At 42.2% G+C, this 23,242-nt stretch overlaps 1 protein-coding gene across 1 annotated transcript in view; it reads left to right on the top strand.

The window, feature by feature from the left end:
* The window catches only part of LOC122794348 (cytochrome P450 2K1-like), a 601,970-nt gene that overhangs the window by 540,907 nt on the left and 37,821 nt on the right, over positions 1-23,242 (top strand). The window contains exon 8 of the mRNA XM_044062659.1: positions 3,569-3,710. Coding sequence (XP_043918594.1) covers positions 3,569-3,710 — 142 coding nt within the window. The remainder of the gene's footprint in view (positions 1-3,568; positions 3,711-23,242) is intronic.

Here is a 23,242-nt window from a genome sequence, read left to right as displayed (position 1 = left end):
CGGCCTAACACAGTGTAAGTGGATACCAGCTTCTCACTTTCCTTTTCTTCCACTGGGTTGCTCTCACATTACAAATGATATGCCAGAGTAACATTTATCATTTGTTTTACTTTTTACTCCATTTACAGATGCCTGCTGCTTAGAGTCCACTGTCAGTGGCATTTTGTACTTTACACCAAGAGAAATAGGCGGAGAGTTTTGCATTTTTCTGCTTATTGTTGTGATGTGAGTGGAGACATACGTCAAGCATTCTCTGACCTTGTGAAGCTTACTTCAAGGATTTTTAACTACTTCAAAGCTAGGTTTCTTAGTTTTAGTTACTTGTCAACTTACTAAGTGCTGTTAAACTGCCTGATGATTTAAACATATATTGTCATTAAAACTATATAATATATTTGGATTGACCAAATGTATCAACCATTAAGGAAGATTTTACAAGTATGTGTGATGTAAAGTTCTCTGCATTCATATCTTTAATGGAAATCTAAAATTGTTTTATTTTAATTTATTTGCCAGGATGAATGCATTCTCCTTTAATACAAATTTTGAAGTAATTAACTTTCATAGTAAAGTAATCTTCACTTACGGAAAATCATTATGTTTTTGCCTTTGCAACCCTGTGCTTAACCTGAAAGTGGTCCAGTAGTAGAACCAATGTTCTGTCTCACTCAACAAAGACAGAAAGAAATAGATAAATGGCACTGCAGTTTATTGCTGCAATAAAATAAAAAAAAATAAAACTATCTGAGGGACAACATTTCTCTTTAACGATAATTGGTGAAGAGGAAAGGTGCTGTACAGAATGAATAAGCTGGTTGCTAAATAATAGAAATAATGGAGAAGAAATTATTAAAACAGTTGTCTTTCACATCCTCATGTTCCAGCTGCTTGTGTCTCAGATGCGCACAGTTGTATGCTCACCTGTGTATATGAAAGTGAGAAACTCAAGTATGTAAACTTAATCCGTAAATATGCTTTATATGAGTTGGTTCAACCTCAGTCATTATATTTAGACATCTGGGATGTGTGACCAAAGCCCTCACATATTGGGCGGTCTCACTTTCCTGCAAAAAAAAAAAAACTTTTTGTTAACTTAGTGGTGGTCATGAGTATAAGTAATTTCCAATGATTTGCAGCAAGACAGAAAAATGTGAGCAGGCAGTACATGAGTTAATAAAGTAGATCCAGCAGAAATAATGGGAAAGGTTGGATCAGGTGATCAAGTTTAACAAATGCAGGTGTGACAATGAAATAGTAAAAGGTGGTAATACCAATTATTTATGTGTTTATTTTTGTTCACCAGGCGAATCCACTGAACACTGCCTGTTTTCAGGAGAGACCTGTGGTGACATTCATACTAACAGGTGAAATTTGACTGTGACCAGGGGACTATGCAAATTTCCATACTATTTTAATTGTTAATGTCTGGCATGTTTACTAATATACCTCTGTTATGTTTCAATAAAGACTATAGGCTTGTTATACCCACCAATGCTATCAGCCGATTAGGTATCTGGGGCTGCTGTTTAATGTGTCATCCAAAATATGGCACCTCAGGAGAACCAGGAGTACAGCACTTCTCCCATGCTGCATTACAGTATCAGTAATGAACAAAATGAATCCAGACGCCTGTTACGGAAATCAAACCTACAGCTTTCTGATCCTCAAGAAGCCAGGGGAACTATACTATGTGTATACATGAAGTTATATACTTGATCAGATATATCAAGACAAGAAGCATTTGCTAACAGCAAGAGATGCAGGCACTTCTGAATCCTGTCAAAAGTAGTGGAGCAAAGGGGGCAATTGCTCTGGGTGGAAAGATTTATGGGGTTCAACTGATCTTTCTTCAGTTTCAAAATACTGTTACCGACGGGCATTTGTGTTCAGCATGTTTTTTTTTTTTTCTTTGCTCTTCACTTAAAGAGCTGGGCTGTGGATTGGCTGTCTTATCATAGGTAGCTTTGTTTTTCTTCTCCTGAGAGCTGGAAGCATGGATTTGGTAGTGTATGATTGGCTGGTATTCTGTAGGAAGCCAACTGGCTTTCTGAGGTAGGCAAAAGTCCCTTTCTTTTGTTATTCCCTTGAAAAGCTGAGGGGGTGGGGAGAAAGTTTGTGGAAGTGCACAGGGCACTAGTTGTGCCAGCTATTCCTCTGTCTGTCATTAATGAGGAAAGGTCAATAACATCCCTGAGGAGAAGTTTAAAAAGTTCTATGTGTCTTTTACAGTGCAGATTGTAGTTTGTCTCATCTGAATATAGGGATAAAGTGAGTGCTGAATAGAAAAAAACTATAGCCAAACGTTCTAAAACAGTAAAGTGGTATACATGATCAGAGAAAGATAAGCAAGACTATGATGCAGGCATTATAGTGCACAATTAGAAATTACAACTATACAACAAAAAGAATGCTCATTATAGTATAAACATTCCTAATCTTTCTAATCACCTTGACTTAAAAAGATAGATGACACAAGGTGAAAACAAAATATCTATTTATTTAAAATCTATTATACGTTTATGGGTTGGACATTAGTATGTAGAATAGTTTAGCTATTGTACCAGATACATCAGAGTTGTGTTAATTGTTTTTTATTTTTGTATCTATTTCTTCCCAGTGCTTGCCAACCATCAGCATCCTTCCTCTAGGACACGAAAAGACACTTACTCAGGCAGCCATCAGGAAATTTTTGCTTACTCTGTCATATTTCCAGCCCTCCTTCACACCCATGGCAGCCTGCAGAAATGGGATTCATACAATGCAGCACCATGGTGCATGCATGGTTTAAAGAAATTACCCATCCCCAGCTGCAGCAAACAAACATACCTCGTGGTTGATGCTCATCATTGGCATTTCACTCTACATGTTGCAACACCCAGCCTCCATTACCTGTTAGTATTTCAGCGAAATATGCTATCTCCTCCCTCCCAGGGTGACCAAGTTGTCACTCCTACCCTCCCAGCTTAGCTCTGCCAGCACCTAGGTTGTTAACTGAGCCCAATTCGTCAGGATCACAGTCAGAGCTTTACCCTATATACCAGGGCACTGGCATAACATAGATTTAGTTCTGCTAAAATTAATGGTGAGGAGCTACTCAGCCAGAGCTGTTAAGATGTAAACCCTGTTCCACAGATGTATAAATTTTAGTTAAGTATTTGTCCAGTTTATATTGACCGAAATCATCTAGACTACATAGAAAACCAGATTTAAAGACATTTATAAGACTGAGAAAAGACAGGGATCCCAAAAAGAACATTGGGAGTATACATGAGTATTGTGGAGTGGCTAAAGAAAATGTAGAGCTAGATCTGACTTCCATCCCTCTCTGTTATGGTGCTAACAAGAGAATACAACAATAACTTTGTATGTAGGACATATTTAGGAAAGTTTTTTTAAGAACTATAAGTGAAATGGAATTAAAATATTTTCATAATAACAACTAATAATCCTGTACCTGAAAATATACCTTGATCAATGCTTCACTTACTGTTATTGTGCAACATATGATGTCTGATTGAAATATAAAAGACTGTCTTTGTCAGCTGTTGATATTTGTCTTTGCTATTAGGGTACGTACATCATTCCTTTGTTGTCTTCTGTGTTAACTGACAAAACTCAGTGGGAGAAGCCAGAGGAATTCAATCCATTTCATTTCCTTGATTCGAATGGGAAGTTTGTGAAAAAAGATGCCTTCATGCCTTTTTCTGCAGGTAATTACTTGTATGTCTGATATAATCAACTTTTAACAGATAAAACATGAGTAAATGTTTTACCATCCTAAAATTATATAGAGCTCATTCCACTAATTCACAAATATACATACTCCTAGAGAAAACACCTTGCTATGGAGAAGTCTACTGCTCTGGTATAGACAGCATGAATCAAAAACACAAATAGGTACATGCAAGCACGTGCATTCACTCACACACATATACACACACACACACACACACACGGTGTGCATCAGTCCATTAAGTACATTTGTGTAAGTACTTGACATGACAGTACATCTTCATGGACATTAGACTGTAAAAGTACATCATTACATTTAGATTTTTCCACATTCTCTGTACCAGTTTCCAGATGGATTTTTCTTAGCAGTGACTTTCCTCTCTGTGAGAGGCCAGCACAGGTCTTATAGCAGACAAGGTACTTGCAGAGGTAGCATAATGCATCCTTATATATTCTACATTAGTTTTGTTCTCATTTCTTTGTGCCTGTATTCCCAACAAGGCAGAAGTGTGCTTGCTGTAGGCAAACTTCACAGCTAATATACTCTTGTAACAAAGAGTGACTAGCATAATTTGACTATACCTATCACCCACCTAACATCTTTTGTAAGAGGATTATCATACCAATAGCATGACTTTTAAAGTAAAATGCTCATACACTAGGAGCATCAACAATGTAACTGTATTTCCATTAAATCTGTTTTATTAAGGAGGCTGCCACCTCCTTAACCCCCCTTTCTTTTAAAACTAATTGTGTAGGGTTTAATGGGTTGCCAGCCCCCCGTTCCAAATAGAATTAACACAACACATAGTTTTGGTGATACAGTAAACTATCACTTAACCAGCACCCATGAGGATTGGTAGATACCAGATAACTGTAGTTACTGGTTGCTTGAGAGCTTCTATTAAAAATAGGCCTGACTAATACTATACCCTATACTATTTGTTTGGTTTGACTTGTTCTCAGGTTGGGGAGAGAGGGAATTAATTCCTATCTTCCTTTTTAAAGCTCTAAAAACATAAGGTATGTTTCTACAAGGGGAAACAGAAAGTGCAACACATGAAAAGTGTACTGTATTTCTTATTTTTTTGCCGGTTGCTTGAGAGTGCTGGTTGCTTGATTCAGAGTTTACTGTATTACTTGTTACAACATGTAAAGAATTTAATTCACCACATGTGTTTCAGAGAGATGGGTGCACTAAAATAACCCCCTCACTTTGTTGTACAATAACAGGACTTTACAGGCATTTTGCAGTGTTTTCAGAGGTCTGTCATCACATTCAATCAGTCCAACAGTGTTTGTGTTAAACTATGCATTTTACATAATTCAAGTTAGTCAATTTAAATGAATTTGACGGCAGCATTGTATTTACCTATTGCAGATGTTTTGATTATAAATTGTGGAAAGATGGTAAAGATGGCAAAAATATGAAAACTAAAGAAGATTAGGAGAGTATGGGCAGGTGCATGAGTGTGGCTTTTTCAGGGTTGGAAGGCAGTAATAAGAAAACTGTAAGGAGGCTATGGTAAAAGAATGCTGTTATAGTCTAGATGTGATCATAAGTGAATTGCAACTACTCTCTAGTATATTATTGAGGGATACCAGGAAACTAGCAAAATCAGAAATTGATACTTGTGAACTATTGTGAGAGCAGTACAGCACTATTTTGTCCTTAAAATTGTGGTGTTCTGAAATAATGCATACAGCAAAGACTGTTGGCTGGATGGTTTATATTTACAGCAACATCTGGTTACCATGGTGCACACAGCTCATAGCAGCAGCTTGAGTTTAAGTGTAGTGTAAGAAGGCTGACAAAGGCTTAGACTTTAATGATTTTTTTTAAAGCCAAATTGACTGTCTGAGTTGGATTACCTTAAAATTCTCTGGAAAGTGAGAAAACATTTTGATTGCTATTGACTCCTGCTGAATGGAATATTTTGAAATCCAGAGGGATTTACAGCAATTATTTATGGTATGGGTATGTAAAAGAATAAGTCATATAGTAAACCTGGCAGTTCAGAATTAAAAGCATACAATACATTGTTGTCCAGTTTATGTGGATCATGATTTGTTTTAGAAACACCACCAACGAAGAGATTACAGTTTGGGAAAACTATTAAAGAATAATGTAAAATTAAGTCTAAACAGTCTTTTTCTGCTGAGCTCAAGATTTTTGTTTGCTTGTTTGTTTTTCCCAGTGGGTACAGTGATATTTACAAACTGTCACTATCACATTCTATTTACCTAAAGAATTGGAATATGATGTTGATGAATATTATGTAATGATACCGATAAGGCGTTTTTACCTGATCAGCGTCTGTCAGTGCAGGAGGAAAAAAATGATTTACAAAGGAGGAAGGCACAAGAGGCGGAGTTTTTCAGTTTTCATTGCGGAATCAGTGATGGGCTTAACGACTAGTTTTCTTTAATAGCTCTCCCAAATGAAGTCAGTTAATAAAAGGATGGTTATTCGAGTTATTTTGTTCTGCTCCGGATTGTCTGTTATTTGTACTTAATCTATATAACAGTTAGTAATAGGCTAGATATTCATGATGAAATTCAGTTTTGCTCTTGCTTGTCTGGTATTTAGGCTCACCTACATAACAGTTGGTGAAAACAAGGAGGCTGGACATTTTTATTGGGCTATTGCTTTATATTTTCACAACCGGCTTCTTACAACTTTCATTGTACTAACATAGATTGGATTCTCAGAGCTTGCAGAGGACTAACACAGATATTTGTGAAGATCTGTACACTGGTGGAAATTGGCACTGTATAAGCAAAGACTTATACATCAAGACATTGTCCTGATTTACTGATGTGCTCTGATTAGTCTGTGTCTCAGGTTTTTGAGATTGCACACTTTCAAGGGGGCATTAACTAGATAATATTCCCTAAAATAAAGACTTTCTTTAGTAGTTTTATTTTCAGAAACTAGTAACTGCATTAAGGTATGTAAATCTGATTCACTAAATGGATATAAACTGCTTAGATTTAGCATGATACTTGTAAAATAAAACCTGTGTTTGGCGTAGCAGAAACAACTGAACCAAATGGATAAGTAGCTAAACCAAAATGCTACACGGTCTTGAGATGCCAATGTATCCTCACACCTGGTACCAAAAGTATACGAACTGAATGTCCAAAAAATACTGTATAAAAAATTTTAATAAAATAACAAAAACACGTGAACAGCACAAATATAATTCAGTTAAGCGCTTTCACCTGCTAAATTTCGGGCTTCATCAGAACTGAATATAATCAACGTACCATTACAATTTAAAAACTCAACAACTCTTTAAATTGGAATGGTACGTTGATTATGTTCAGTTACTCCTTCTATTGCTTATTACAATAGAAGGAGTAACTTGTGGATGACAGCATTTCTGTAATGTTTTATAACTCTCTCTGCGTTTCTGTCCTGCTCTTGGGTTCATTGTTTCGGAAATTAGCACTGGCAAGCATTCCGCTCTGGAACAGCTAATGAAAGCAAGACTTGTTTAACCCAAATCAGGTTCTGATGAAATCTGTGGTAGCAGATGAAAGCGCTCAACCTTTACCAACTGTGGATTTACATGTGAATTTTCGTGCTCTACGTGTTTTGTGAAGTATCTTGCTATTAAATTTTTGAACTGTTAACAGTGGAGCTGCGTTTCTTGGATTATCAGCCACATTTTGTTATTTTTTGGATTCGTGGTGGTGCTTCCATTTGTTTTGCTCCTTGAAAAATGATATAAAGTCTAAAGCTGGATATTGACAAGGCATCTTATGCATGCTATGATTCTATGATCTGTCTCAGAAGAACTGCTGATGAGCACAGAGAAAAAGTGGATGCCTTCATTCTATAAATATTTTCATCATTGTTTTCAACAATTTTCTACATTTTCTCTAAAGTTTTAGTCAGTTTTCTGTTACATATGAGTTTAACATTTTTAGACATCATAACTTAATAACTTGCTTAAGTTTAGCACAGTTTTCACAGCCTTTGCCATTGTGGTTTGAACTCAAGCACAGCAAGCTGCAGGCAGCAGTTATGCAGTTTACCTGTAACAAACACAACTGATTGTGGATTTTAAAGCCAAAAGCTGGACTTTTCATGATATTCAAGACTTATTTATAGTTAAGAAAGGACAAAACTGTGAAAAGCTCACAAAAACAAACCACATTACAAGCTACTATACAGCTGAAATTTCTTCAGCATGACTTAGAAGTTAATTGCACTCTGAAATGATGAGAAGAGCTAAAGAGAGTAAAGAACAATATGGGATTTATAAGGGGGCTTCAAGCCCTCATCTTCACTGGCTTGGTTGATATAAGATTTTCCCTGTTTTTTTCTCAGGAAGGGTAGATTAAGTTGGAAAAATCTATTCAGGAAATGTTATACAGAAGTCAGATAAAAATAGTACATTGTTATTGGTACTGTGACCCCCCCCCCCCAAACAATACGGTATTTTCCTTTTGCAGTAGTGACATATCATGCCCTTCATATTCACAAGCATAATTCCACTGTGAGCTGCCATCTTGCTGAATTGTGCAACACAATTTCACTAAGAAACACCATTAATGCACAAAAGCAGTATCGCCTAGGTTACTGCAGTGATATATTTACACAAATTGAGACAGAGTGATATTCAGACACTTGTATGCATATGTGTACTTGTATATCTATTTTATTTATTTGTCCTTTGATAACCGGGAAAGTCTAACTGAGCCAATGGCTCATTTTCAGTGGAGGCCTGGGGAGAAAAGTTTCACAACAGATTGAAAATCATTTAAACAGTAGTTCAGTAACTATATATACAAGGGGAGAAAGACCTGAAACAGATTAAATATTTTACAATGTGCTGAGGAGAAAGGCAAAACACACGCACATATTTTACAATAGCTAATAAGAAATTATATCCAAGGGGAGAAAATCCCCACAACAGACATAAACAGACTGAAATACATTTAAAGAAATATTAACAATACAATATGTGCTGCAAGTAGCAAGACACACTGCAGAAGTAGATAAACTATGTCAAGTAAACTAATACATAGTTATTCAAAATATTGACTATATTTCTAATAATGTATAGAGCTGAAAATATTTAATAGAGTATTCTACTGTCAAAATAGAGGAATAAAATAGATCAGAAGGTGTAATGAGTAGGAGGGAAAACTAAGGACATGGAGAGAGAGAGAGAGAGAGAGAGAGTTATTCGAAAGGTGAGAATGTCATAGAAAGAAATGACAGAGAAAAATAAATAGTAGCAAGTGCTGGCTGAAGATGTAGCACAGCATATATTAGTAGTATGGTATCATTAAAGTGAGAACTTCTTTTAATGTTCAGCCATTACTACATGCTAAGATTTGGAGGTGTTGGTGAATTTAGAGTGAGAAAGGCATAGTAATAGTGAGTTGGTGATCATACATCAGTTCTAGTTGTCAGATATTTTTTCAGATTAGTCTTGAAATTGGAAAAGTTGCTAGTATGCTTAAGGGATGAGGGGATAGAGTTCCAGGAGTGGCCTACATTGATGGAATACAGACAGGCTGTTGTTTGTGGATACTGAGAAGCATTCTGTTTCCAGAACAAAGTGACCTAGCAGGGGTGTGTGTGTGTGTGTGTGTGTGTGTGTGTGTGTGTGTGTGTGTGTGTGTGTGTGTGTGTGTGTGTGTAGTAAGTCTAGAAAAGGCTTTGCTTTGTTCTGGTATGTATATTAATTTTTGTACTTGGAAAGGTTTTGTAGAAGTGTGTGGTTTGGGTAATTCAAGCCAGTCAAGCTGGTTTAGGGCTAAAAAGTGATGGGTTCTGTTTGATGAGTTTCTGGCAAATTTTGCTTTTTTATTGTAGCACTGGTTTAGTTTATTTTGGATGGAAGCTAGAAGGTTAAGCAATACTGGGCAACCATATAGTAAAGTGGGCAACATAAGTGTATAGACCATGGGCAGGATTCACGATGGCTTGCACGGAGTCTAAGAGTAGTGGAACAGACTGAATGTGTGTGTAAGAGAGCACCTAAAACGTCTCTTACACGGACAGGGTGTGGCTATGCTAATTACCTCACTTGCAGCCGAAAGGCATGCAAATGAGGTAATTTTGCGATCCAGGAAGCAGAAACCTGCCCGTGTAAGAGCCGTGTTATCTGCAGAAATGTACTCAGTTGATAACTGAGTACCATTCTGCAAATAACACAATGGAGCCTTGTCAGCTCCAAATAAAGGTTGCAAATGTCCCAGGCAGCATGCCAATGGCCAAATTTGTGGTCACTGGCAACGTACTCTGATGCAAACATAAAATATATATTTTTTTTTTTTCGGTGATCGCCGATGTTTAAATGTAGTGCAGCGCCGCGTAAACGGGCTGCGCTATAAAAAAACAGAAAAATAAAAAAATTAAACCCACAAATGTGGCTTTATGCAAAGCATGAATTTACAATGGAAGGGAATAGCAGGCTAAAACAACATGGCCACCGAGTAGGGGTTGCTAAAGGGGGAAGCGGAGTGTAAGACATGTAACTAAGCATTAGTAGGCAATCCTATGTAAATGAGTGGTAGGATAGGGAATCGTACTGTTACATAGGAAATGAGCGCATTCCATGCAGTGTAGGAGTAGGATAACGGGGAGTAACAGAGTAGGAGATAGGTGACATCACAGGGGGGAATATATGAAAGTAATGCAGCTCATTGGAGCACAGTGGCATGTGAACGCTGTCAGTCACACATCATGGAAAGAGGAGTGTCAACAAGTAGGGATGGGAAAGCAAAGAAATGGAAGGTGTACACTATGGATAACACCAACGTTTCTTGCAGGACATGCATGCGTGCGTGTGCGCGCTGGTAGGCACGAGTAAGATAGAGTGCGCACGTGTAAGCGTGAGTGCGCACGTTTAAGGCAGAATAAGCATGTAGGAGCCTGTTTAAACACCTGTAAGCCTGTTTGCGCTGGTGTGTGCGCGGTTTAACCCGAATAAATGGATTCTAGTCCGTCTAAGCATGTGTGCACGCGTGTTAGCCGCTGTGAGCGTGTTTTTGCTGGTATGCTCGTCGCTCCCCCCTGAGGAAACAGAAGGGAAAAAGGAAGCATGGGAAATAGTAGGAAACTAGCAGGGATTACTGGCAGAGCTAGCAGGTGAAAACAGTCAGAAGAAGGTAATTACACAGGCAGAACAGTAGCCCAGCCCAGCACTTAAAACTCTGCAAACAACAGTGCAGAATCTTTCTCTCAAGAGACACTGCAACAGAGGAGTAAGCTATTAGAAGTGAAAACTGAAAAAGCTTCACTCAAACCAAAAATGCTAGGGGCTGCCATAGCTGTTATAAGGAGACATATGCAACTTGCTGAGGGTGGTGACTATGCAAATGCTGCCAGACAACCCACAGTGAGGAGACAAAGAGTGTACAGGCCCAGGGTCACCTACCAGGGGTTACATGAGCTGGAGATAGTGGAGCGCTATAGAGTGGACAGAGACCTCCTGCAGCAAATTGTTGAACTGTGCAGGCCACGCCTCACACACAGAACCAACAGAGGGGAACCCATCCCAGTGGAAACCAAGGTATGTGTTGGCCTAAGAATACTAGCAACAGGTACCTTCCAGAGACCAACTGGTGATATGATGGGGATATCACAGGCATCAGCATCCTGGGTACTGCACCAGTTCCTGGATGGCATGTCAGCACATGTCAGTGATCATGTATATTTCCCCAATTCCCGTGAGGTATTGGCCAGCAATATGCATCTCTTCTAGCAAATAGAGGAATACCCTGAGGTGGTTGGTGCAATAGACTGCACGCATATATGCATCAAAGCACCAGCCGGTGAGCGGGGTAGGGCCTACATTAACCGCAAGGGCTTCCTCTCCATCAACTGCCAGGTCATGTGTGATGCCCAGGGCATAATAATGAATGTGTGTGCTGGCTGCCCTGGAAGCTACCATGATTCCCATATCTGGCATTTGACGCAGCTGTACCAGACATTTGCCAATGGAGACATCCCACATGGTCACTTAGTGGGGGATGCTGGCTATGCACTGGAGCCGTGGCTGATGACACCCATCAGAAATGCACACACACCTGAACAAGAACGCCATAATGAGGCACACTCACAAACACGAAATGTAATCGAGCGTGTGTTTGGGCTGCTCAAGTCACGGTTCTAGTGCCTGGACACATCTGGTGGAGCCTTGCAGTACTCACCAACTACATGTACCCAAATTGTCATGGTATGTGCTATGCTACATAATATGATTCTGCGAAAACAGCTGCAGCAGGACCAGCATAGGGCTGGGCCAAACAGCCCCCCACCATTGCCAAGCCAATCACAGGCAGAGCGTGACTCGGAGGAGGAACAACCTGAGCCTGCCCCAGTAGGCAGAAGGAGGCTTGCCCAGTATGCCTTGGCCTTGGCAAAGCGGCAACACATAGCACATACACTGGCTCAGTAGGAACCCTGGAAATGATACCTCTCTCTGACTCACACATATAGTAAAAGGGATGCCTAAGTTGACACAACCTGCTATCAAACGTACAGGGAGTGTAGTATGTGCATCCAACATAGACAGCCCTGCAGCACCACCTGAGGCATGATTGCCATGTGTTAAGCAATGTAACACCATGTAGTATATGCAAACTTGATGACCCTGACTAACATCCTACCCTCACCAAGCATGATGCCACAATATGAAGACGAGATGATCAATTACAATAATTGGCTTAAGTATTGCTGTTAGTCAAAGGGGATCCAATGCGTGCCAGCCTGGGATGACATGCTGAGCAAGACACGATGCTCCACCTGCTAGGGATGGCATGCACCTATCAGTCTTGGCCTTTAGGATACTGGCAAAGGCTGTTGTCACCTCCGCTGTGCCTTGAATAGGTACGACTCAAAACACAAGCCCACCTCCATAGGTATCACAAGGGATAAGAACCTAGATGTAATGCTACCCAATGCCAGAAGTCTAAACTGCAAGATGCATGCAGTCTAAACTCCCCTCAACATGGAGAATGTTGATATCTGTCCTGTAACAGAAAATTGGGTTAAGGCTCACAAGAGCACCCTAACACTACCAGGTTACACCTCATACCGTGCTTTACAGCCCCAAAACATGGAACAAACTACAAAAGGAGGGTGACTAGCAATAATTGTCAAGGATAACCACACCCTCATGTTGGCACCACAACAAGAAGTAGCATGGACTAACCATGGTCAGGTAACAGTGGCTAAGACTGCCTCCCAGTTTGTAGCCTGCTACAGACTACCCTCCCAATGCCAGGAACTGCACTTGGCCTATGTTGGAACACATGGAAATATCAAGCTCTCCAAACAACATTATATTGGGTGACTGAAAATACTCAAACATAGACTGGGAGCATTATTCCAGCTGCAACACCCTAGGCCAAAAGTTCCTAGAATCCATAAACCAAAATGCTCAGGAACAACGTACCACTCCCACAACAGGGGTAAGCATACCTGATGTGATAATCAGCAACATGGGTACTCTATGGCCAGATGAGAAGTGTATCCCTCACTGGTAAGATCAGCCCATAGAGTAATCACACTGGATATTCACATCCTGACCACAGTCCCTGGCCAGGAAACCACAGTGAAAAACATGTGTAAAGGAAATGTTGCACTCCTCCAAACTGATGTGGAATCCATTAAAGGCCCTGTGCCTGCGGAAAATGTGGGCCACACCTCAGAACCCTTTAAAAATGCATTCTATGAACACTGTCAGGAATGCATGGAGTATGCAATCCCAAATAAAACCAAGGCCCAATACCATACACGCAGGCATCTTGCATGGTGGACCCCAGCCATTACCAAACCATGCAAGAGAATGAGGAAGCTACTACATGATAGAGCAAACCCAAAAAAGGAAGTAATCTCTGATCAGTATTATGGCAATAAAATATGGCCACTCATAAAATCCACTAAGGCCAGCTACAACAAGTTGAATCTGTGAATCTTGGGCAATGTTACACCTGCCCCATGTACACAGACAACCCCCTCCTCCCCCCCCAAGAAATACAAATATATGTGAGAGATGCAACCACGTCTCCAAACTGGAGGCTGAGCTCTCCCAACTCAGTACTGTCTAAACTAGTCAAGAGGAGAAGGTAACCACACACACCACAAACCCAGTCTCACATAGACCTATCACAACTGCAAACCAAAGACATAAACACACAAAAACATTCCCGGAGGCTCTAATTAAAAACCACCAAATCAACAGAGGCCTCCAAAGCAGACACCCAAGCAACCACTACCCCCAAACATAGCACATGCAACACATAGTACACAAAGTCGGTGTGCCAAACAGTCACAGCCCGTAAGGACAAACAACATGCCTGATACACTTGTAATAGGTGACTCCATAGTCATAGGTTCATAGGTTCATAGATTAGTACTAGGCTATTTGCCCTTGTGGACCATTTTAAGCCTAGCCAAGTCCCCCATGTGAGAATCAAACCCTGCACCTTGTGTCTACAAGGTAAACACCTTAACCATTCTGCCATCCTCCCACCCTCAGACACACTGATGTCCCACTCACCAGACTGAACAAGGAAAAGGGTACAGTAAGCTGCCTGTAGGCTGCTACAATCCGCCACATAACACAAGCATGCAGGTCACTCCAAAGCAAGTACAAATATGACTCAGTCATTGTCCATGCTGGTGTGAATGACCTGAGACGTACCTCCCTGGACTACATGAAAAGAGACATAGAGGAGCTCTCCAATTATGTAGGCCAGGCCGGTATGGCTCTGACCCTGAGCAGCATCCTACCCTCACCAAGAATGATGCCACAGTACAAACACAGAATGATCAGCTTTAACAATTGGCTCAATTACTGGTGTCATTCCAATGGGATCCAATGTCTGTCTGCTTGGGATGTCATGCTTGACAAGCCACGCTGCTTTGCCAGGGATGGCTTGCACCTGTCACCCCTGGGCGTCTGGATACTGGCTAAGGCTCTTGCCACCTCCATAGTGCCTTTTGTAGGCAAGGCTGAAAAGACAAACCCACCTCCCTAGAAAACATAAGTGGAAAAAAGATAAGGGTAATGCTGCTCAATGCCAGAAGTCTAAACCTCAAGATGCACACTCTCGAGGCCCTCCCCAGTATAGAGAACATCAATGTCTGTGCAGTGATGGAAACCTGCAACAAGGCTCCTGAGAGCACCCCAGCACTACCAGGTTATACCTCATATCATGCTTTTCGGCCCCAAAACCTGGACCAAACCACAAAAGGAGGGAGAGTATCCATATTGAGCAAAGATACCCACACATCCAGGTTACTGACAATGCACGAAGCATCAGAGACCATCCATGTGCAACTAACCATAGGCAAAACCGCTGTACAGTTTGTAGCATGCTACAGATCACCCTCTCATGAATGTCTCTCCAAAAACCAAACAAGGTACTCACAAATTACCACATAGGTGGTAATCCATTACGTATGGAAGAAGTAATCAGGGACCTAGGGACACAAGTGGACAGTAACCTCTCATGTGACACTCACATTGCCAATGTGGCTAGGAAGACCTTCTATATTGGCCACCTTATCATGAAACGATTCACATTTACATCAAGAGAGGTCATTGTGCCCCTATACTCTTCTCTTATCAAGCCCATAATTGAGTACAATCCCCCATTTGGGATGTACCTTACCCGACACCTGCAGCAGTTAAAAAGACCTCAAAAGTACCTCACCAAGAGGATAAAGGGTCCCAAACATTTGCTGCCTGGCTGATGACACCCCAGCTGTATGCAGTCACATACTGCATACTCAGAGGGGATGTATGCCCAATGTAAAAGGCCATGTCCAATACAGAATTGATGGACATGCTCCACCTCAGAAAATCCAAATCCATCAGAGCCGCAAGAGTGAGAGATGTCAACCTCAACACATAAATAAATAGGATGTGCTGGAGGGAGAGATTCATAACCCAGAGGCTACCTACACTCTGGAACAGAATCCCACTCCATGTTAGGCAAAGCCCCTCACCGACTCTCTTCAACAGGAATCTTGCCAAGTGGATGGGAGATCGTAGATTTACACTGGGGGTCTTCACTGTGTCACGTCTAGACAGAGGCACAGTAAAATAAACCCTAAATGGGCATAATATTTACATAGCAAGGGGTGGCGAAAGCCACACACACTCTGGCTAGGCTTATAAATGCCCTAGGGCAGATAGCCTAGTATGAACCTACGAACCTATGAAGATACAGATTGTACAGGACACTAAGGATAATCACCAGGCTTTCTTAACTGATGGTAGGAACCTTGTTGGGAATTCACAGATATGCTCTGAATTGCCAAATATTACAAACAAATACACCAAACCCATACACATTGCCAACATCCAACCTGACAGGTTCAGTGCAAACCCCCAAATGCCAAATATCTATCCCAGCAGAGTGCTGGCCCCCTGACATTGCAGATGCTGAGGTAACAGCCAGCATCTTCAAAGGAAAACACACAGCATCAATGGTATGTGATGGTGTCCTGGGCTGTGTCCAACATGAACACCAAGAAGAATGGAATGCCAAATAACACTACTGCTCAATTTCAGCCTTACCACAGGATATGTACCCAAAGAGCAGTGTACAGCAACAGTGGTCCCTCTCCACAAAGGTGGTGCCTGAATGGATACTGCAAACTATCACCCCAGAATCCTGACAAGCTTGGTCTGCAAAGCTATGGAAAGGATCATCATGGACCTCAGAAATAAAGATATTGGGGACCTACAGACAGTGGACCCTACCCAGCGTGGCTTTCTTAAGGGCAGATCCTGCCCCTTAACCATGTTTGACCCATTTGAAACAGTCATCAAGGCCATTGATAAGGGGAATGTGGTCCACACAGCCTATCTGGACCTTGCAAAAGCCTTCCATACATTACCCCACGTGTTCATTATAGATAAGCTCACCAGCTTAAATATAAACCCCTGTGTCAGTAGATGGGTTGCAAACCAGCCCAGGGACAGAACTGACATGGTCAGAAATGCTGCAGCCATGTCAGGCTACAAACCAGCTACAACTGGCATCCCACAAGGCACAGTCCTGGGACCTCCCTTGTTTGGTATATATTTCCCATAGGTACAGGCCAACATGGAAGGACTGTGTCTGAACAAGTTTGCAGAGGACTACAAACTGGGCACCATATCTGACCCTCCAGATGACACAAGCATCCTGCAAAAGGGCCATATAGAAACAGACAACTGGTGCCAGAGTCATGTCATCAAGCTAATTGCAGAAAAGTGTATAGTCATCCCCTGTGGATAAACAGTAAGTGCCCACCAATTACCACATAGGTGTTAACCCACTAAGTACTTTAGAAGTAATAAGAGACCTGGGGACGCAATTTGATAGATATCTTGCATTCGACAACCATGTGGCTGTAGTGGTTACAGAAACATACCATATACCCACCTAATCATGAAGTAGTCAGATCTAGATCAGGGGAGGTCATCGTGCCTCTTCAGTCATCCTTCATCAGCCTCACAATTGAGTACAATGGCCCCTGTGTGATGTACCTCAGCAGACACCTCCAGCAACTGGAAAGACCCCAAAAGTACCTCACCAGGAGGATCAAAGAGCTCGAACAGATGCCATGTGTTGCCTGATTAAACAAACTGCAGCTCCACACAGTGCCATACTGCCTGCCCAGAGGCAATCTGTGCCTGATGTATAAAGCCATGTCCAAGCTGGAATCAATGAACATGCTGCACCTTGTACAATCTGAATGCCAGTGAGCTATGCACATGAGAGACCTGAACCTCAGCACTGACATACATAGGACATGCTGTAGTGATTGATCCATAACCCAGAAGCTCCCTCCACTCTTGAGTAAACTCCCAGTACAGGTTAGCCAGAGAATCCCCCATTGACTCTCCTCAACGGGAATCTTGATGAGTGGATGGGAGATGGTAGGTTTACCCTGGGTATCACTGTTATGTCACGGGTAGACAGAGGCACAGTATACTAACCTTGAAATATGTCATGTCAAAATCCAGTTACAATGTGTGTTGAAGGACAAACACACTCTCTGACTAGCAGTAGAAATGGCCTAGGGCACATTGCTAGTGTTTGTCAATGTCCACCCAAGTTGTGGAATACACTACCAATGTTGGACAAGCCTGGTTTAAGTAGTCCATATCCGAACAAAATGCAACATGGTCATATGTGCACAACTGGCCCTTAACCAGTCTGGTGTGCTCACTATGAATATTTAAAGCAGTGATAGGACTGAAACCCAGGATACTGTCCACCACAGTGAAAGTACTGAACCAGTACACTATACGATATTACAGTGTTTGGTCAGTATGAAAGGATGTTGACAACTGTATGCAAACTATCCCATGGAAACCCTGCAGGCACAGTAAAATCCCTGTTGGGTTCAGACATAAAGCAGTTGGGCAGTAAGTACACAACATGACTCCCAACACACAACTATAAATGTGAAATATTATTGAAGTTCACACACAACCACAAATGTGGTGGACTGCAGATTTCAACATATGGAAAGCTCACACTGGGCATGCTCGCACACTTTGATAAATGAGACATATGTCAGGCAACAAGCCATGGAAAGCCTGAACTGGGCATGCTCACACACTTAGGCCATGTCTCAGTTTAGCAGTTGGCCACACATATCTGGTATTTGTATGTGTTAATCCAGGAACCAACCACAATACAGCAATCTGCCCAGTTCACACAGTTAAATGACTACAGAGACATAAGTTAAATAGTGGATCCCTCTCATATTCAAACATCTTCCACAGATACATAAAAACAGGGAAAGCTATGGCAATAAAGACCTGCAAACAGTTTATCAGCAGCAAATATTCTGCATCTGAAAATTAAACATATGGGTGTAGAGGTCAATACTAAGCTGTTTGCCCTAGGGAATACAAGCTTAGCCAGAGTGTGCTTGGCATCTGCCTCCCCAGTACAGTAGGCTACTGTGCCTCTGTAAAGTAGGTCACAGAAGGCACTGTTTAAGGCTAGTGTGCTGTGCCTCCGTCAAGCAGGGACACAGTGGAGATCCCAGGGGTTGAATTTGCAATGTCACATCCATGTGGCTGGTGTTTGCTGGAAGAGGGTTGGTGAGGACTTATAACAGTAATTGGGCATCAATTACAGACTGAGGGGAGCCTCATCTGCAATGTCTGGACAATTTCACTGTCAACACCTTGACGTGATGAGTTTGAGGGATTGAAGTGTCGTGCCAATACTGTTCAGAGACATCCTCCCTCTGTGGGATATTGCTCTGTAATGTATTAGCTCCCTCCTTCTGTTGCACAGCTTATATATGGCTGGTGTACACAAGACAGGTCTCCTGTTGTGGAGGAGTCATGGGTTTATTTGGGATAGCATGATCAATGCAAACCTTCCAGATGCTCATAGAATGCAGTTGTCAAGGATTATGCAGAGTGGCCTGTATAATCCCCTAGCATGGGTCCTTTGAAGTCTTCCACCCCAGTCTTCACAAGTGCAAAGTCTGCTTTTGATAAACACTTTGTTTGCAGTGACTTCCTTGCCTGGGGTGGGGATGGGATATGGATGTCCAGGGAAAGTTGGGTATGGTCAGATATTAACAATGATGGTCTACCTCTGGTGTGGAGCATAGAGTCCCCATGTTGCAGATGGTCAGGTCCAATATGTATTCCCCCTTGTGGCTGTGGTGAGTAGTCCTGCCATAGCACATGGATTCGCAAATTGTAGTGGCTGTAGGGTGATGTTGTTGAGGCCTGAGTAGTTCCCCCACACAATATACCTGTACCTGACGTTAACCACTGTAATGGTGTATGTGAACACCTTCATATCGTACACTGTTCCCAGGGAAGCAAAGTGTGTGTCCTGGATATGGGGGGGGGGGTCTGAACTGGTTGTGTTGTGTGTTTGGGTGAGGGGGGTTAGTGTGTGTGCAATTCTGTGTGAAAGAAATGTCCCCTTTGGCAACGAGAAGAACACACTACATGATGCACATTCCTCTTTCTAAACACTGATGATGTCGGCACCCTATAAGTACAGCAGGAGAAGGAAAACCTCCCAGTAATGCAAATAGCACGCTCTGCTAATGCATCTCTCTCAAGTGTCATAACATAGTTAGGTAGGGGTTTGAATCCTGCAAATGCTCGGTGTGTGTGTGCAATTCTTTGTGAAAGAAATGTCCCTTTTGGCAACTAGAAGAACACACTACATGATGCACATTTCTCTTTCTAAACACTGATGATGTCAGCACCCTATAAGTACAGCAGGAGAAGGAAAACCTCCCAGTAATGCCAATAGCGCGCTCTGCTAATGCGTCTCTCTCAAGTGTTATAACATAGTTAGGTAGGGGTTTGAATCCTACAAATGCCATGTGTGTTTTTGTCACACAGTATGTCCATGTGTGTAGAGTGTTGCTCTTAATATTGTATGACATAGATTATATCAGTAATGTCAATGCACACATGAGGTATGTGTGTGCCACATAGACATATGTACCTGTGACCTTAAATAGTTCCCATGTCTGAAGGCTGCCTCATGTGAATACATGGAATTTGCATTACACAACTTTATGACTGTGGTTTTCTGTGCAGGGGCTGCATTTGGTGAATATACAGTGAGAGTAGTCTAAGGTGTCATCTTACCAGCGAGGGATACACTTCTGGTCTAGAGCATATAGTCCACATGTTGGTGATGAACAGGTGCAGCATGTTCTCCCCTCTTGTGGGAGTGGTAACAAGTTGTTCCATAGCAATTGAGTGTATGGATTCTAGGAACCTTACACCTAGGGTGTTGGAGCTACAGTAATGCTCCCAGTCTATGTGTGGGTAAATGAAGCTGCCCAATATATTGTTGTTTGGAGACACCTGCAGATATTCATGTATTCTTAAGTAGGACAAGTGGGTTACCTGGGTTTAGGAGGGTGGTCCGTAGCAGGCTATGAACTGGAAGTCAGTTTAACCACCTGTTAGTTGCATGTGGATAGTTTGTGATGCGTCACACTGTGGCAACAACCTGGGGGTGTGGGTATAGGTTCATACTAGGCTATCTGCCCTAGGGCATTTATAAGCCAAGCCAGAGTGTGTTTTGCTTTCACCATCCAGTTTAGATTAATGTTGCTATGCCCTTTTCTGAGGTTAGTATACTGTGCCTCTGTCTAACATTGACACAGAAGTGATACCTGGGGTACACCTACAATCCCCCATCCATTCATCATGATTCCTCTTGAAGAGAGTCAATGAGGGACTCTGCCTAACCTGGACTTGGATTTTATTCCAGAGTGAAGGGAGCCTCTGGGTTATGAATCTGTCCCTCCAGCATGTCCTATTGATGTCAGTGCTGAGGTTCAAGTCTCTCGAGCGCAAAGCTCGATGGGAGTTTAATTTTCTGAGGTGCAGCATGTCCATTACTTCTGTGTTGGACATGGCATTATACATCTGGGACAGATCGCCTCTGAGCAGGCCGTATGCCACTGAGTATGGACTTATGTTAACCAGGCAGCATATGGCATCTGTTTGAGCCCTTTGATCCTCTTGGTGAAGTACTTTTGTGGTCTTTCCAGTTGCTTCAGGTGTCTGGTAGGTTAAATCCCAAAAGAGGCATTGTACTCAATTATGGTCCTGATGAGGGATGAGTAAAGAGGCACAATGACCTCCCCTGATGTAGATGTGAATCCTGTCATGATTAGGTGGGCTATATAAAATGTTTTTCTAACCACTTTGGCCATGTGGTCATCAAATGAGAGATTGCTATCAACTTCGGTCCCCATGTCCCTAATTACTTCTTCTGTACGTAATGGATTACTACCTATGTGGTCATTTGTGGCCACTTTGTTTTTGCCAAAGGGGATGACTATGCACATTGTGGCATTTAGCTTATGGCCATGGCTCTGGCACCAGTTGTCTGTTTCTAGGAGGCCCTTTTGGAGGATGGTTGTGTCGGCTGGAGAGTCAATTATAGTGCCCAGTTTTCGGTCATCCACAAACTTGGTCAGCCACAGTCCTTCCATGTTGGCCTGTACCTCCGAGACATATATACTGAACAGGAGAGATCCCAGGACTGAGCCTTGTGGGACACCACTTGTAACTGGTTTGGAGTCTGACATGGCTCCAGCAATTCTAACCATGTGGGTTCTGTCCTTGAGCCAGTTTGCAACCTATCTAGTGACATAGGGGTGTATATTTAAGCTGGTGTGCTTATCTATAATGCCCGAGTGGGGTATTATATCGCAGGCTTTTGCGAGGTCCAGGTAGGCTGTGTGGACCACCTTCCCCTTGTCAATGGCCTTGGTGACTGTTTCAAAGAAATCAACCAGGTGTAAGAGGCAGGATCTGCCCTTAAAGTCACACTGGGTAGGATCCAGTGTCTGTAGGTCCACAATATCTTTATGTATGAGGTCCATGATGATCCTTTCCATAGCTTGCAGACCAAGCTACTCAGGCTTATGGGGCGATAGTTTCCAGGATCCATTGAGGCACCACCTTTGTGGAGAGGGACCACTGTTGCTGTACGCCACTCTTTGGGTACATAACCTGTGGTAAGGCTGAGATTGAACAGTAGTTTTATGTTTGGGTTTAGCTCATCTTGGAGTTCATGTAGAATGCAGACTGGGACACCATCTGGTCCCATTGATGCTGTGTTATTTTCTTTGGAGAGGGCGGCTCTTACCTGAGCATCTGAGATGTCAGGGGGGCAGCACTGTGCTGGGATAGATATTTGCCCTTCTGGTGGGGAGGGGGGGGGGAGTTTGTGCTGAACCTGTCAGCTAGGATGTTGGCAATGTTTGTGGGTTTGGTGTAGTCTTTTGTCATTTTGGACTAATTCTGAGCATATCTGGGAATTCCCACCCAGGTTCCTAACATAACTGAAGAAAGCCTTGTGATTATCCTTAGTGTCCTGTGCATTTCATCTCTCAAAGCTGTCCTTAGATGATGTTATGAGTGCCCGTAGTATTTTGCTAACACTGAACAGAGATGCCTCCCCTTTTTGGGTTTTTTCTCTATCATGTAGTAGCTTCCTCCTTCTATTGTATAGTTTGCTTATGGCTGTGGTCCACCAGACAGGACATCTGCCTTTGTAGGATTGGGTCATGTTTTTATTTGGGATTGCATGATCCATGCATTCCTGAAGGTGTTCATAGAATGTGTTTATAAAGGATTCTGTGGTCTGGGCTGTATTTTCCACAGGCCCGGGGGCTTTGAAGGATTCCACCTCAGTTTTGAGGGGGTGGGATTTGCTGTAGAGAAGTTTTACACTGTGGTTTTGTGGGCAGGGGGTGGGGTTGGGATGTGAATATCCAGTCAGATTAGTATATGGTCTGATCTTACCAGTGAGGGGTACACTTCTGGTCTGGAGTATAGAGTCCCCATGTTAGTGATGAACAGGTCCTGTATGTTTCCCCCTCTTGTGGGAGTGGTAACAAGTTGTTACATAGCATTTGAGCTAGGGTGTTGGAGCTACAGAAATGCTCCCAGTCTATGTGTGGGTAGTTGCAGTCCACCAATATAATGCTGTTTGGAGAGACCTTCATATTTCC

Source organism: Protopterus annectens, chromosome 2.part1 (assembly GCF_019279795.1).
Source record: "Protopterus annectens isolate FY-2018-M chromosome 2.part1, PAN1.0, whole genome shotgun sequence".
Lineage (NCBI taxonomy): Eukaryota > Metazoa > Chordata > Ceratodontiformes > Protopteridae > Protopterus > Protopterus annectens.
The sequence above is the reverse complement of the archived record's forward strand: the minus strand, read 5'-3'. Positions and strand labels throughout refer to the sequence as shown.